The 15,891-nt window shown below is 42.4% G+C and overlaps 1 protein-coding gene across 5 annotated transcripts in view; it reads right to left on the minus strand.

Moving 5' to 3' along the window:
• Positions 1-15,891, minus strand: part of LOC122560502 (katanin-interacting protein) — a 137,591-nt gene that overhangs the window by 31,945 nt on the left and 89,755 nt on the right. For all 5 annotated transcript variants that reach the window (XM_043711165.1, XM_043711169.1, XM_043711164.1 and 2 more), the window contains 4 exons: positions 11,438-11,646; positions 8,198-8,267; positions 7,622-7,799; positions 4,613-4,778 (listed from right to left, as the gene is read on the minus strand). In XM_043711165.1, coding sequence (XP_043567100.1) covers positions 4,613-4,778; positions 7,622-7,799; positions 8,198-8,267; positions 11,438-11,646 — 623 coding nt within the window. The remainder of the gene's footprint in view (positions 1-4,612; positions 4,779-7,621; positions 7,800-8,197; positions 8,268-11,437; positions 11,647-15,891) is intronic.

A 15,891-nucleotide genomic window follows, 5' to 3' on the forward strand; every position in this document is an offset into this window, starting at 1 on the left:
CCACCCATACCAACACCTGGATATATTTGGTAATGTTAATACCATGTATAAACATATATAACTATAAAATTACACCCTCAACAAGTAATAATTAAATATAATAATACAAAATAACAAGGGAAAACAACCCCGCTCCTAGAGACAGAGGTAAAATGAATAAGGTAACCACCTCCCCCCACCAACATTAACTAAACCCCCCGGCTTATATATATATTCTTTATATAATATATATAGAATAATAAAAAAAACCCAAGGGGGGGAGAAAATCGTTAAATAGAGAACAAATAAATAAATCCCTCTCTCCACCCCCCAAGATAATATTAAACAGTAAGGTAAGAAAAAAGAAAAAAAGGGGGGGGATATAAACCGGATTGGGGGGGAAGGCAAACCAACATCCATTATCTCTTGCAATTTATCTAAGAGAGTCCAAAAATTCCTTAGCCTTTTCCGGCGATCCGAAGTTATATATGGATCCTTCATGGTTAAAGCGTAGTGTCGCTGGGTAGCGTAAGGAGTACTGAATATTTAAGTCTCTTAAACACTTCTTTGCCTCATCGAATGCCTTCCTCTTTTGGACCAGAGCTGGGGAAAAGTCCTGGAATAACATGATCTTGGATCCTTTATAGATCATGGCTTGGGAATCTTTTCCAAGATTTCTAGAGGCTTCTAGGAGTATCTGCCTCTCCCTATAGCTCTGCAGCCGGAACAGGTTCAAGCCGGGCCCGCGTATTGCGACCCGGTAGGCCCATTCTACCCTTACCTGGCCTGATCCAGCTTCCAGATTTAAAAGCTGTGGCAGCCACCGCTCGAGAAACGCTGTAAGCTGGCCTTCCTCTTCCCGTTCGGGAAGGCCCAGCAAACGGATATTTTTTCGACGACCTCGATTATCGAGGTCATCAGTATAATTCTCTAAGGTCCGGACTCGCTGTTCGAGAGTCCGGACCTGATCCACGGCCGATTGTGCTGTAGTTTCGGAGGTCATGGCCTTTAGCTCCGCCCCTCCGACTCGGCGCTCGATTTCTTTAATGTCTCGGTCGTGCTTTTGCAGCGCGGCCGAGAGTGAGTCCCATCGGCTACGGGATTCTTCAATAAAAGCGTCGATCTTCGCATCCAGTTTAGAGATGATTTCCACAAGGCTCGCCACTTAGGTAAGTCCTCCCGGGCGGCTGCGGATGCCTCTGCTGCAGCTGGAGAGGATGGGGGAAGGGTTCCTGCTTGCTGAGAACTGCAGGCTCCCTTCCCTTTAGTCATTTTTACTAAAGATTAGATTGTTAATTTAATACTAAGCAACTAATTAAACAGCTATTTTAAATGATTTGGTGAGTGTGGTGGGGGTGAGTGGCCCACTTTGCGCAAGTCTTGGGAGGAACACTATAGACTCAGACTTGCTGGGTCGCCGCCATCTTGGATCCCCTCCATATGCTTTCTTAACAGCACTCTCAACCTGGATGGCAACTTTCAGGGATCCATGTACATGGATACCAAGATCCCTCTGCACATCCACACTACCAAGAATCTTTCCAGTGACCCAGTATACTGCCTTTCTGTTATTCTTCCCAAAAGTGAATCACCTCACATTTATCTGCATTGAACTCCATTTGCCACCTCTCAGCCCAATTATGCAGTTTATCCAAGTCACCCTGCAACCTGCAACATTCTTCCACACTGTCCACTATTCCACCGACTTTAGTATCATCTACAAACTTACTAAACCATCCACCTATGTCTGCGTCCAAGTCATTTATAAAAATGACAACAGCAGTGGTCCCAACACAGATCCTTGTGGCACACCACTAGTAACTGGAATCCAGGCTGAATATTTTCCATCAATCACCACTCATTGCTTTCTTACAGAAAGCCTTTTTGTAAATCCATGTCGTATCTTATTCTACTGCTGTTCTCTAAGTGCTCTACTATGAATAGCTGATAATGGACTCCAGCATCTTGCCCATTATTGATGGCATTCTCACTGTCCCTAACTCCCTTCTTAAATAGTGGGACTATATTAGCTACCCTTCAATCTCTAGGAACTGTTCCAGGATCCAAGGAATCTTGAAGGATAACCACTAATGCACCCACTATTTCTAGGGTCATTTCCTTATGTAAGTTGTGATGTATATTAGCAGGCTCTGGGTATTTAGTAGCCTTCACTCTCATCAATTTCTCCAACATCATTTCTCTACTAAAACATATTTGCTTCAGTTCCTGCCTCTCACTAAACCTTACGTTCTCCAACATTTCTACTACATTATTCATGTCCTTCATGGAGACAGAAGTATGAATTCAGTTCGTCAGCCATTTCTTTGTTCTGCATTATAAATTTTCCCGTTTTAGACTATAAAGGACCGACTGTTTTAGGACTTAGTTTTTAACTACTCTTTTTACTAAGATAAAAGGCCTTGGTGTCAGTAAACTCAAACTGGCAATCGACTGTGGCGCAGCAATCAGAGAAGCTAATCACATGTTGATTTAGAAAAGTCAAGACAAGTCGGAGAAAGTTGTCATCAAACTGCTCTGGTCAGATCATTATTTGAACATTGTGACCAGTTTTAGTCTTGAATAAACAAGCACAGCAGACAGTGCAGGGAAGAGACAAAATTTACCCCTACTGTCAGGAGTCCGACTTATCAGAAAAGTCAAGATGACTTGGGCTTTTCACTCTTGGAAGAAAGCAAGTTAGAGGCAATCTTCCTGAGACACACAAGGAAGCAAACAACATAGAATGGTTAATACTTTCAACTGAATCATGGAAGAAGGGAACATCACTGAAAGCAAATAAAGTAATAATAACTGTATCATGAAAAATGTGACTAACACTTGGTTCAGCTTTTTGAGTGAAATTAAATGCTCAAAAGATCCCACAGAAACTCTTCTACCAGCACCCCCTCAGACAGGCAGTTTTACTTGGGAGCATCCTTTTAACATGATTTCGCCTTCCACTTTCTGAAGTTAAATTGACACCCAAATTTCTTATGAAAATTGCAGTGAGTATAATATAACATGGAAATATAAGTACAGCATGTCTCTTAGGAAGCACCGTAATTTGGCAGTTCAAAGTGCTATATTTATGAAAAAGATCTGTATTTGATTCCACTATATATTTTTATTGCAGATTACATCTTGAAGAATGTAATGATAAACTGGGGCTGATTTTATCCAAGAGTAGCACAGCATACAAGGATAGATTAGATTAGATTACTTACAGTGTGGAAACAGGCCCTTCGGCCCAACAAGTCCACAACCGACCTGCCGAAGCGCAACCCACCCATACCCCTACATTTACCCCTTACCTAACACTATGGGCAATTTAGCATGGCCAATTCACCTGACCCGCACATCTTTGGACTGTGGGAGGAAACCGGAGCACCCAGAGGAAACCCACACAGACACGGGGAGAATGTGCAAACTCCACACAGTCAGTCGCCTGAGGCGGGAATTGAACCCAGGTCTCTGGCGCTGTGAGGCAGCAGTGCTAACCACTGTGCCACCGTGCCGCCCACAAAGGATAAGGGAAACAATTCTGCACTTGGCAGCATTGAACTCAGGAGATTCTGATTTCCATGCCATATCAGCTTACCATCACTCTCTAATCCCAAATTCACGAGAGGGTTGGCAGCCATGAGCAGAATATTAGAGGCAGGAGCCACCGAAGTAAACTCACCCTTTTGGGTACCCTTTGGTGTGATATCGCTTTCTGATAGGCTTTGCCTGGCAGGAAAGTTACAATATCTTCCTCATTCAGGAAGTTCCTGAGTTTGGTACTGGGGCACATGGACTTCAATGGTTCAAGAAGGCAGGTCATCACTAACATCTTGAGAGCAACGAGAGACAGGAAATAAATGCTGGCCAGCCAGCAATGCCCAAATCTAACGAGAGAATTAAAAAAAAAGCCTGGTCTGCACACTTAAAGGGGGAAGCAGCTTCCAAAGTTATGGACATGAGACTCTTCCTTATGTTATCTGTTGATCAGAATCACTGCCTCCAACTAATTCTAGGCATGGCACTACATTTCAATAGCTTTTCTTCATAAGATGAATGTGGTTTGGACGTTTGAGGGCAGAGTAAGAGCTAAAAAGGTATTGTGTATATATTTTTAATGCTCATTTACAAAATTGATTCCAAAACTTTAGTTATGGCATTAATATTGTTCACTTTGTTTTTTTTTTGATGTCCACTATAGTCCCACGATACTATTAAAAGAAAAGTAGAGAATTCTCAAGACAAATTGCCTAATGATTTACTGAGTGTTTCAAACTGTTTTGCTTCGACTCATTACATGCTGTTGTGGAGCCATACTGTAGTTGGTTGTTGCATTTGGCTACTTAACGAAATAACTTCAAAAGTAACCTATTGGGTTTTCCTGAGTTCTAAGACACCCTAAGTAGGCATGAGATAATTTCAAGACAGGCAACAAACTAACTATATGTAACTATGATAAAACACCAAGGTTTATCCCTCGTGATGACAACATATGCTTTATCTAAATTTAAGTATAACTAGGGAATTACATTATCACTGCCGAATTATATCACTGTTAACCATGTAAATTAAAGTAAAATCTGTCTTTCGTGATCTCCCAGATCCCATTTGAAAACCCATTCCAAAGACTTACCCCTCTGTATGTATCTTCTGGTGACTTGTTATAGTTCCAGAAGCGAAGTCCAATGACAGTCTGTTGTTTATTGAAATTGATTGTGAGGATGTGATTCTCTCCATAGGTAAAAGGAATCAGCCACATGTGCTCATCCTCTGAAGTGATATTAATCCCATCAATTAACCTTAAACAAATAAGTACCAAGCATCAATTAGTCCTTTAAAGCTGTGGTTAGGTTGAATTTTTATTTTGCATCTAAGCTGTCTCCTTGATCTTCCAGTCGATGGACACTTAAATCCCCCGCTCCCTTCAATTTCATTGTGATTCATTTTCCATTTCAATTTTATCCCCAATCATCGTAAAACAGCAAATAGAATCTGAAGGGGTACAAAGGATGGGAGATTCAAGGTGGCATTGGAGTAGGTTGAGAAATATAAAAGTTGCTACTACTTTGTTTTTTAAAAGAATGAGGAGAAAGTAAGGTCTGCAGATGCTGGAGATCAGAGCTGAAAATGTGTTGCTGGAAAAGCGCAGCAGGTCAGGCAGCATCCAGGGAACAGGAGAATCGACGTTTCGGGCATAAGCCCCTCTTCAGGAAGAAGGGCTTATGCCCGAAACGTCGATTCTCCTGTTCCCTGGATGCTGCCTGACCTGCTGCGCTTTTCCAGCAACACATTTTCAGCTTTTTAAAAGAATATTTGTTTTTGTTAATTTTAGGTGGTTGAGAAGGACACATGGGGAAGAAGAAAGAGAGCAGAGTTAGAGACAAAGAAAGGAAAGTACAGGGTTAACACATGCAAGGTGACATAAACTGGTTGGAGGAAATCAAGAAATAGGGGGTACATCCATAAACAGAGAGATTAACAGAGTGGTAGAAAGTGGAGGGGGGGGGGGGTGTGTACGAAGAAATAATAAGAAAGATTGAGAATAAATCAGCAGGAATTAATCAGATGCTGACAGCAAAACAGCAGGAAGTGACTCAAACGGGATGGCATGTACTGTGAGAACTGAATGAGATTATGTGCGAGAGACAGACTGCAAAAGGAGGATAATAAAGAACAGAGGTAGAGATGGGAAAGGAAGGAAACAAGAACTTGATGGTGAAAAAGGCTTAATCAGCTGGGATAGAATTAACAGAAATTGACCCTTCTTCAGAAATGTTAACTCTGATTTCTCTCCATAGATGCTGCCAGACTTGCTGAGCTTTTCCAGCAAGTTCTGTTTTTGTTTCTGATTTACAGCATCTGCAGTTCTTTTGGTTTTAATTGGGATAGGGCTAACCTCGCATTAGGGATTAGGTTAATGTAGCTGGTAACCTTCCAGCCAAGCAGATACTGTAACAACTTGGCTAGATGTAACAGGTCGCTGTGGTCAAAAAGTGTGGTGCTGGAAAAACACAGCAAGTCAGGCAGCATACGAGGAGCAGCAGAGTCAATGTATCGGGCATGAGCTCTTCATCAGGAATATGGAGGGGAGGTCCAAGATATAAATAGGAGAAGGATGGGGCTGGGGGAAGGTAGCTAGGAAGGCGGTAGGTAGATGAAGGTGAGGGGTGATGGTGATAGGTTGGACCGGAAGGTGGAACAGATAGGTGGAAAGGAAGATGGACAGGTAGGACAGTTCAACAGAGTGGTGCTGAGTTGGAGGGTTGGATCTGGGATAAGGATGAAAGTAGCTGCTCCTATGATGCTGCCTGATCTGCTGTGCTTTTCTAGCGCCACACTTTTTGACTCTGATCTCCAGCATCTGCAATCCTCACTTTCTCCTCGATAGCTATAGTACACATTTCCTTTGGTACTACACCTAGGATGTGACTACCACCCATTACCAATGCCCGAGCAAATTAAGATACCTGCTCATGTCACATGGACTTTTCTAAATTAACCTTTCTGATTAAATAGAGCATTAACTTAGCATTCAAGATTCAAGAACAGACAAAACCATCAGACTTGTCTCTTGCACTAATGCGCTAAACTTTATCAGAGTTGAGGAAGTTGAGGCTCACTGAATCTCGGACTCCTAGTGGTTGCTATTTTTCATCACAAGCGGTAGGCTTTTCTGGCTTTTAAAAATGTTGGAATTTTATAATACCATTTATCACTCGTCACACTCATTCATAAACAGATTGGAGCTTTGGTCTTCTCTCTCCCATACAATATCAACTACTGAAAACACTGCTATTGAAAACAATTTTTTCTCATGTTGATTAATTTGCTATATATTCAAAACCGTTGATTTAATAGTTGCTATGATGTGCTTTTGTTAATCTGCCTTTCTGATTCCTTAAATGCATATTATGGATTCACCTTAACCACACAAGTTTAAATAGCAGGTCTCACTAATTGCCACCGGAAGATATGGACAGAAACAAATTTTAGCTAACTGCAATTTTGTTTTCTCAGTATAGCACTTCTTATGACCATTGGACATTTCAAAGTATTCTAAAGCCAAATAAGTATGTTTGAAGTGCAGTCACTATTGTAATGTACAAAACACATCAGTTAAGTGGATATACCAAGCTCCCACAAACAGCAGTGCAATAATGACCAGATAATCAGTTTTGTTTTAATTCAGAGCTAAATATTGGCCAGCTTGCTGGAAATAACTCCCTGTTCTTCTTTGTAATATTGCCGTGGGTTCTTTCACATCCACCCACGCAGGCAGATGGAACTTTGGACAGTGGCAGCACTCCCTCAGGACTACACTGGAGTGTCAACCTCAACTTTGTGCTTCAAGCCCTGGAGTGGGACCTGCTGCAAGATGTCTACTTAAGATGCAAAGATACAGGGAACACTATTTTCTAAGATCAACAAACCTCAAAAAGGACAAATCAACAAGTATGCCTGAAAAAGAAACTAAAATGAAACTTAGATATCTGGACCACTTCAAAGAGATGGCAATGATCAGAGGTGAAACATGTTTAGGTTTTGGCATGTGTATATGATTTTTGAAGACATGAGCAGATACTTTAAATAATAATCTAATCATTGAATTGTTTTTATTGCTGAGTTAATGAATAAGATATACTTGTCTAATGTCCTACTGTCTTCATTATACTCTGGCAATTCATTTAGATCTCTTGGTGAAGCTTCAATATCATCCATTGTGACAGGTAGTGCCTGACCATCTTTGCCAACAACTTCCAGTCCAGTCAACCCAAGGTAGTGAGAGTCTCCCCAAGTCAAAGTGAAATTTAGCTGTACACCTGGAATGCAAGGAGAGAAACTTTAAGTCTATATGACAAAATGTTAATGTTCAATTATACAAACATACATAGTTTGTAAACAAGAAGATGTACACACAATCTCATGTAAGTTCAACACAACATTTTAAAGCCGCGATGAGTTAAAGTCAGATAATCTGAAACTCCAGTGTGTCAAAATTGTCAGTCATTCCTGGAAGCAAAATGGGAAATACTAAAGGAGGATGTCCTGATAAAATGAAATTTCAGACTGACAATTCTGGATTCGCGGCAGCTTGTCAAGTGACCACACCAACCAAAATACAATGAAATTTTATTAAGATTCATTAGAACTCTTGAAGACCATGAATCAACTTCAAAGTTAACCTTGATGCAACTTTGCTCTGTCTACATACACTTACATTTCCCAGTATACTCTGCTCGCATCTGACTGGCTGTTCCACCCAACAGGAATGGAGTTTGTTCTTGCACCTGCAAATACAGACTTTAAGTAGTTAAGAGATGACATACTGTTATTTTAAATGGTTATATTACATTTGTGATTGTTTGAGGCCACTTCTAACATCACCATTATTAGCTACATTTCCATTAGATTGTTTTATTTGCAACAGTGATATTTTACTAACAGATTAAGCTAAGATACAAATTATGATGATGTTTACCCCGATACATCAAGTATTTAAAAAAAAACATGCTTTTTGTATTAAAAAATTGGAATATTGTTATGTTGACCATCCTGTCTGGCCATGCTGTGATTATTAAATCTGCTGATTATATCACCATCAATGCATTGGCCATTTCCCTGCAATATTGCTTCAAGTGACTTCTTAGTAAACCCAATATGCTTTCAATAATCAATCATAACTTAGGCTTTCTCCTACTGTGATACTACATTAAACATGCTGAACAATCTTCTAAAAAGATATTTGTGAGCTACAATTGGCATGAGTTTTTATCACCCAGACTCGAACTGAGTGGCAACATTCCATTAGTAGCATCCCCTTTAAGTGATGAACTTAAATGTGAATTAATTAATTTATAGCTGCCTTACTTACACTTCCTACAATACATCATCAATACTTGATACAGAAGACGTTTAGAGGACACAGTCATATTACATATCTATTGGCTATATCTGTGCTAGAAAGGGAGCATGACGACGTAAGAGTCTCTCTCTATTTTCTATCTCTCAGTATTCTATTTTGTTTTGATGTTGCAACATGGGTATGGTATTGCTGGTGTAATACTATTAGCTACACACAAGCAAATTCGTCCACAATGATTGTTAATGCCTGTGGCTGTAAATTTATCACAACAGCAGGGTTCTAAGATGAAATCCATCTCAACCTCCAGCCCCTTGCCTGAAACCTACTTTTCAACTCTGGAACCCAATTCCTCAGGACCAATACTAAGTGTTTCTTTTGCCTATCAGAGGATATGAGTGCCCAAATCTGCTGCTATTACTCCTTTCAAGAAACACAAGATGGAATTGGAGAAAAACAGAAAGAGAAAGGATATCACTGAAACAGATTACCTGGTTATTAAAACTGTAATGTAGGAAATGCAGCAGCCAATGTGTACAAAGAAAACTCCTACAAGCAACAATGTGATAATGACAACACAATCTGCTTTAATGATTTTGGCTGCAGAAGAAATATTGCCCAGGACTAAGGAGTAGACAGTTTATCTCGTCTTGTCACCCATTTTCAAGCTTTCATCCCTTGATGATGCCTATCTAGTTAATCACCTCTACACCTTATGGAAGACTTTCCTCAAGTGTGCTTCCCAGAATTGAGCACAATTTAAACTGGTCCTAACCAATTCATTTTATTATAAATATATTAACATAAATCTTTTGTTTTTATACTCTATGAACAGGATTTTGCCAGTGCTACAAACCACTCTGACAGTGCATCCTTAATCACCACTGCCCCACAATCATTTAATGAATGTTTATTTGCTGGAATTGGGATTTCACCCTCACTCAGGAGAAAGGCCCACCTCAGAGCTGCCAGCCAACTGACATCCAGCACCTGCTATCCCCATTAGCAGCAGTGGCCAAGACTGGGACTATACTCAGTATCTGGATTCGAAGTCTCAGAGTCCAGAACCCAGGTAATTGCAGCTAGTCTCATGGCAAACAGGGCAAGTGTGCCAGTGAGAAACAAGAGAGGGATTGGGCTTATTAGTGGGGAGGATTCACAGAGGAAAGGAGTTGACCTTGTGCAGGAGGCTTGGTGTGGAAAAGGGACATTTGAGGAAGGTGTCCCCACCCCTCTCAAGTCCCAAGCTGGATAACCTGTCTGCTCCATCACTGAACTCCTTCTGCCAGGCTCAGCAATGGCCTAGTGATATTATCCTCGACGATTAACCCAAAAATATTCTGGGGACCTGTGTTTGAAACCCACCTTGGCAGATGGTGAAGCTTGAATTCAATTTAAAAAATTGAATCAAGAATCTACTTGTAAAGCCAAGCATCCTTTACTTTTCAAATAGCCTTCTCAAAGTCCTCTGCAACTGTCAATGTGTACATTCCCAAGATTTGGAGATGCCGGTGTTGGACTTGGCCACTACCACCTGATGAAGGAACGTCGCTCCGAAAGCTAGTGTGCTTCCAATTAAACCTGTTGGACTATAACCTGGTGTTGTGTGATTTTTAACTTTGTATATTCCCCAGGCTTGTTTCTCCAGCCCTTGATAATTATTCTTTTTAGTTTACACTCCAACTTCTCATTCTTCCATCAAAATTAATCATGACACCTGCCTGCATTAATTTTCATCCAGTGCACGTCTCCCCTGTTTTGCCAGTCTATCTATGCCCTCCTGAAGATGCTTACCATCCTTCTGTCTATGCATAATATTTACAAGTTGTATTAGATTAGATTAGATTCCCTACAATATGGAAACAGGCCGTTCGGCCCAACAAGTCCACACCGACCTCCCGAAGCGTAACCCACCCAAGACCCATTTCCCTCTGACTAATGCACCTAACACTATGGGCAATTTAGCATGGCCAATTCACCTGACCTGCACATCTTTGGACTGTGGGAGGAAACCAGAGCACCCAGAGGAAACCCACGCAGACACGGGGAGAATGTGCAAACTCCATACAGACAGTTTCCTGAGGCTGGAACCGAATTTGGGACCCTGGTGCTGCGAGGCAGCAGTGCTAACCACTGAGACACTGTGCTGCTCCATGTCATCTGCATCTTATGTAAGTCCTGCTCATTAATAGTTTAGGTGAATTGGCCATACTAAACTACCCCTAGTGTTCAGGGATGTGTAGGTTAGGTGCATTAGTCAGGGATAAATATAGGATAATAGGGTAGGGAAATGGGTCTGGGTGGGTTACTCTTCGCAGGGTCAGTGTGAACTTGTTGGGCCAAAGGGCCTGTTATATATACACCGAAAAAAAGAGAACTCCCATCACCATCGCTGGAGGATACAACAACATACTTTTCTCTGGCCAGACAAACACCACATTTCTAAGGCACGCAGAACTTTGCATCCATGCAGTTACTGCCACTTTAATCCAAAGGCCTTCACTTTTTCAAACAGGCCTGTTTTGTGGTATTAAAACCAGAGTGTTTTTCTGGAATTGACAGTATTTAGGGCGCTGAAGGCAGCACCTATAGACTTACCTGTTCACCCTCTGTTCTAAAGCCAGCCTGTGTGAATGGCCTCTCCTCTCCTTCACCATCTGCAGTACTAGGTCTATTGAGCTCTTCCTCAAATGTGAGCGGCTGAGTATAGTCAATATTAGCTGTGAATGTCTCATCGTACTGGGACATTGCATCCAGAATCTCATCATCTGTCGTGAAAAGTATAGTATCTCCAAACTGTTCCAGAGCTGAAACAAAGGACACAAACACAAGGGTTCAAAATAAATATTTCCTGATGATAAACAAATTAAAATTGCTACAAAGTTAACAAAAATTAATCCCTGTAGATTAAAAAAGACTCCGAACATAAATACTAGGTATGGAAAGTCTAGTAGAATCACATTTTCACTGTTTTATTTCTTCGACCTACATAAACAATTTTTTCACATACAGGCCAACCACTGTACCTGCAGGTCTGGTCTCCGCTGCTTCAGTTACCCGCGGTTTACTGTGGGCTGAACATATAACAGGGAACATTCCAGAACCAGGGACCAGGGGGCTGCCGGGAAGATAAATTTCCCATTTAAATCAATGGCTTCACGACTATCCGCAGTTTATGGCTTCCGCGGTACCTCTTGGAATGTATCCCCCACGCTTATGGGGGGGATAGCACATACTATATAAAGTTGTGAAAACAATTAAATCAATCCCCCTCTGATGCATCAGGATAAGGCAGAGCTTTCTCTATACTACACAAAAGGTCAACCCAGATGACTTGAAGCCTCCAGAGTGGACTTCAACCTTCAGAAACTTCTGTAGAGAGTTGAAAAGCAGATAGGACTGAGGTTAAAAATGTATTCTGTCAAATTTTCTATCCTGCACTCATCAAGATAATTCACAAAATGGCTCCCAGCTGGTGGAAGAGTTGAAGGACTGCGTGCGTGTTCTTGCCTGGGACTCATCGCTCCCATCTACTTTCTTGGTTTTTAATTCTTTTTATTTCTGTTCTTTTCTTGTATTTTTTTCCTTATGTCTTTCCTTTCTTTAGCAAGTTAGTCAACAGTATTGGTATAGCTATGAGAGTGGGCCATGTGTGGAGTGGCAGCAGCCTCCTGGCGGTCAGAGGTGGCGGCAGCAGACACTGCTCCTCCCAGCAACTGGGAGGCGGCAGTAGCAGGACGGACATCCTCCCAGTGTTCGGGGCCAGTCACAGTGACGGCTAACCTCCTCCAACAACCTGAGGCGGCAGCGGACTCTTCAAGATTGTGGCACCAGCAAGTCGACATCCTGGAGGGTGGTCAGAGTGGGATTCCGGTCGTGGTGAAGCCAGGGACCCATGGTGGGGACTGTTGGCATTGGCAAGTTGGCCACTGCAGCAGCAGCACCTTGGTACGCCTGGAGTGGGAACAATTGGCTTCATCGAGGCAGCAGCACAGCCAGGGACTCTAGGTTGTGATAAGCCTGGAGCAGGATGCCCTGGTTATTGGTGAGGTGGCAGCAGCGGAGGAACCTGGGCCTCCTGGTTTCGGGGCAAGTGTGGGTTCAGCCTGGAACGTAGAGGAGAGAAGGCACCTAAAGAGTGGCAACGCTTATGTTAGTGGGTCCGGCACAGGCGGCAAAGGACGGGTGGCGGCATAGGTGTCACTGGTAAGCCAGCTCAGATAGTTCTCAACTTCCACCCTACCAATTTCCAGACACAACGCACCATCTTCCACCATTTTTGCCACCTACAATCAAACCCACCACCAGAGATATATTTCCTTCCCCACCCAATCTATGTTCTGCAGAGACCATTCCCTCCACGACTCCCTCGTTAGGTTCAACCTCCACTTCCAGCACCTTTTCCTGCCACCGCAAGAGGTGTAAAACCTGCACCCACAGCTCCCCTGTCACCTCCATCCAAGGCCCCAAAGGATCCTTCCACATCTGGCAGAGATTTTCCTGCAAATCCAAACATCTCATCTACTGATTCTATTGTTTTCGATGTGGTCTCCTCTACACTGGGGAGACAGGACGCCAACTTGCAGAACATTTCAGAGAACATCTCTGGGACACACACTGACACCAAAAAACCCTACTGTCCTGTGGCCAATTACTTCAACTCCTCCTCCTACTCAGCCAAGGACATGAAAGTCCTGGGCCATCTCCACCATTAAATCCTAGCCACCCGACACCCAGACGAAGAACGCCTCATCTTCCGATTTGGGACCATCCAACCACACAGTATCAATGTTGACTTCACCAGTTTCCTCATCTCTCCTCCCCCCCTTTATCTCTCAGCCTTCTCCCCTCCCCACATTCTGATGAAGGGTTATGCCCAAAACATCAACTCCCCTACTCCTCAGATGCTGCCTGATCTGCTGCGCTTTTCCAGCGCCACACTTTTCGACTCTGATAGTTGAATCATTTTGCTGTATTATTCAATGTAAAACACAAGTGACCATAATCATTCAATTCAAAAAATATTAAACTAATGCGTAAACAACCTCTTTATACTTTGAGATAAAATATTGACCACCAAGTCGGAAATGACTATCATGATTAGCTCATTTTGCGCTGTATAACAAACAAACTCATGAACCAGGTTTTACCTTTGGTTTAACAAGTGCTAGTCTACCTCAGAATAAAGCACCTGAAGAAGTTTAAGAAACAGGAAAAGCTAGCTGTTTCACGTTGCTACTTTGTAGAAGCAATGCCAGTGGTGAACACCACCATCAGTCTGTTGCTGTCACACCAAAAAGCTATCCTGGCATTCTATCAAATGATTACTAGGTTATATGAACTTCAGTATACCATTGTGATGCCAGATATATAGGGTGTAGTTCCCAAAGGCTGTAGGACATAGCAAATCCCTTCAGCTGTTCGCAACTCTGCCCAAAGGCCTGTAGTAAGGCAATAAAACAGAGGAATGGAATTAGACCATTCAGCCCATCGAGTCTGCTCTGTTGTTTGATTATGGTGAAATGTTTCAACTACATTCTCCTGTTTTCCCTGAAATCTTTGATTCTGCTATTAATCAAGAATCTATCCATCCCTGTCTTAATTACTCTCAATGATGGCCTCCACAGCCTTGTCACAGAGTCACCACTCTCCGACTGAAGAAATTCCTCCTCATCTCAGTTCTAAAGGGTCATCCCTTCACTCTGAAGTTGTGCACTCAGGCCCTAGTCTCTCCTACTTGTGGAAACATAGAGTCCAGGCCTCTCAGTATTCTGTAAGTTTTGATTAGATTGCATCCCCCATCCTTCTAAACTTCAAATACAGACCCAGAGTCCTCAACTGCTCCTCATCCCAGGATCATCCTTCCTCCCGACCCTCAACAAGGCCTGCACATTCATCCTTAGATACAGGACCCAAAACTGCTTTCAATATTCCAAATGTGGCCTGACTGAAGCTACACAGCCTGAGCAGTATATCTCAGCTCGTGTTGTAGCCATCTCAAAAAGACATTACATTGCATTACCTTCCTAACTGCCATTGAACCTGCAAGCTAACCTGGAGAGAATCCTGAAGTAGGTCTTTTTGTGCTTCAGATGTCTGAAGCCTTTCCCATTTAGAAAATAGTCTATGCCTCTATTTTTCCTACCGAAGTGCATCGTCTCACAGTTTTCCACTCTGCCACTTCTTTGCCCACTCTCCTAGCCTGACCAGGTTATTACTGTGGCAGCCCCCCCCCACCCCAGCTCCTCAGCACTACTTGTCCCTCCACCTGTCTTTATGGCATCTCCTCAGTTCCTTCCTCCAGATCTTCAATATATAATATGAATAATTCTGGTCCAAATTCTGACCCCTGTGGAACTCCACTAGACATTGGCGGCCATCCTGAAAAAGTTTCTTTTATTCCCACTCTCTGCTTTCTGCCAGTCAGCCAATCTTCTAACCACACCCGCACCTTGACCCAAACACTATGGGCTCTTAGCTTATTTAGCAGCCTCCTGTGCAGCACCTTGTCAAAGGCCTTTTGGAAATCCAAATAGATCACATTCAATGGATCTCTTTTGTCTAACTTGCTCGTTACCTGCTCAAAGAATTCTAAAAACTTTTCAGACATGATCTTCCTTGATGAAGTCTTGTTGAGAATTTTACCACAAACTTCCGAATTCTCTGCAATCTCATCCTTAATAATAGACTCTAAGATTTTACCAATGACCGAGATCAGGCTGATCAGCCTACAAATTTCCACATCTTCTGCCTCCCTCCCTTCTTAAACAGGGGTGTTACATGAGCTATGTTCCAATTCTCTGGAACCCTTCCTGACTCCAGTGATTCATGAAAGATCACCACCAATGCCTGTACAATCTCTTCAGCTATCTTCTTCAGAATCCTGGGGTGTTGTCAATTTAATCCAGGTAATTTATCTGTCTTCAGCCTCTTCAGCTTCTCCAGTACCTTCTCCTCAGTAATGGCCACTACACCTACCCCTGCCCACTGACTCTCTTGTACAAAACCCAAATGCGCAGGGCTAGGTCTTGTTAAATTTTGGCTGTGTTAAT

The sequence above is a fragment of the Chiloscyllium plagiosum genome, chromosome 21 (assembly GCF_004010195.1).
Source record: "Chiloscyllium plagiosum isolate BGI_BamShark_2017 chromosome 21, ASM401019v2, whole genome shotgun sequence".
Classification (NCBI taxonomy): domain Eukaryota; kingdom Metazoa; phylum Chordata; class Chondrichthyes; order Orectolobiformes; family Hemiscylliidae; genus Chiloscyllium; species Chiloscyllium plagiosum.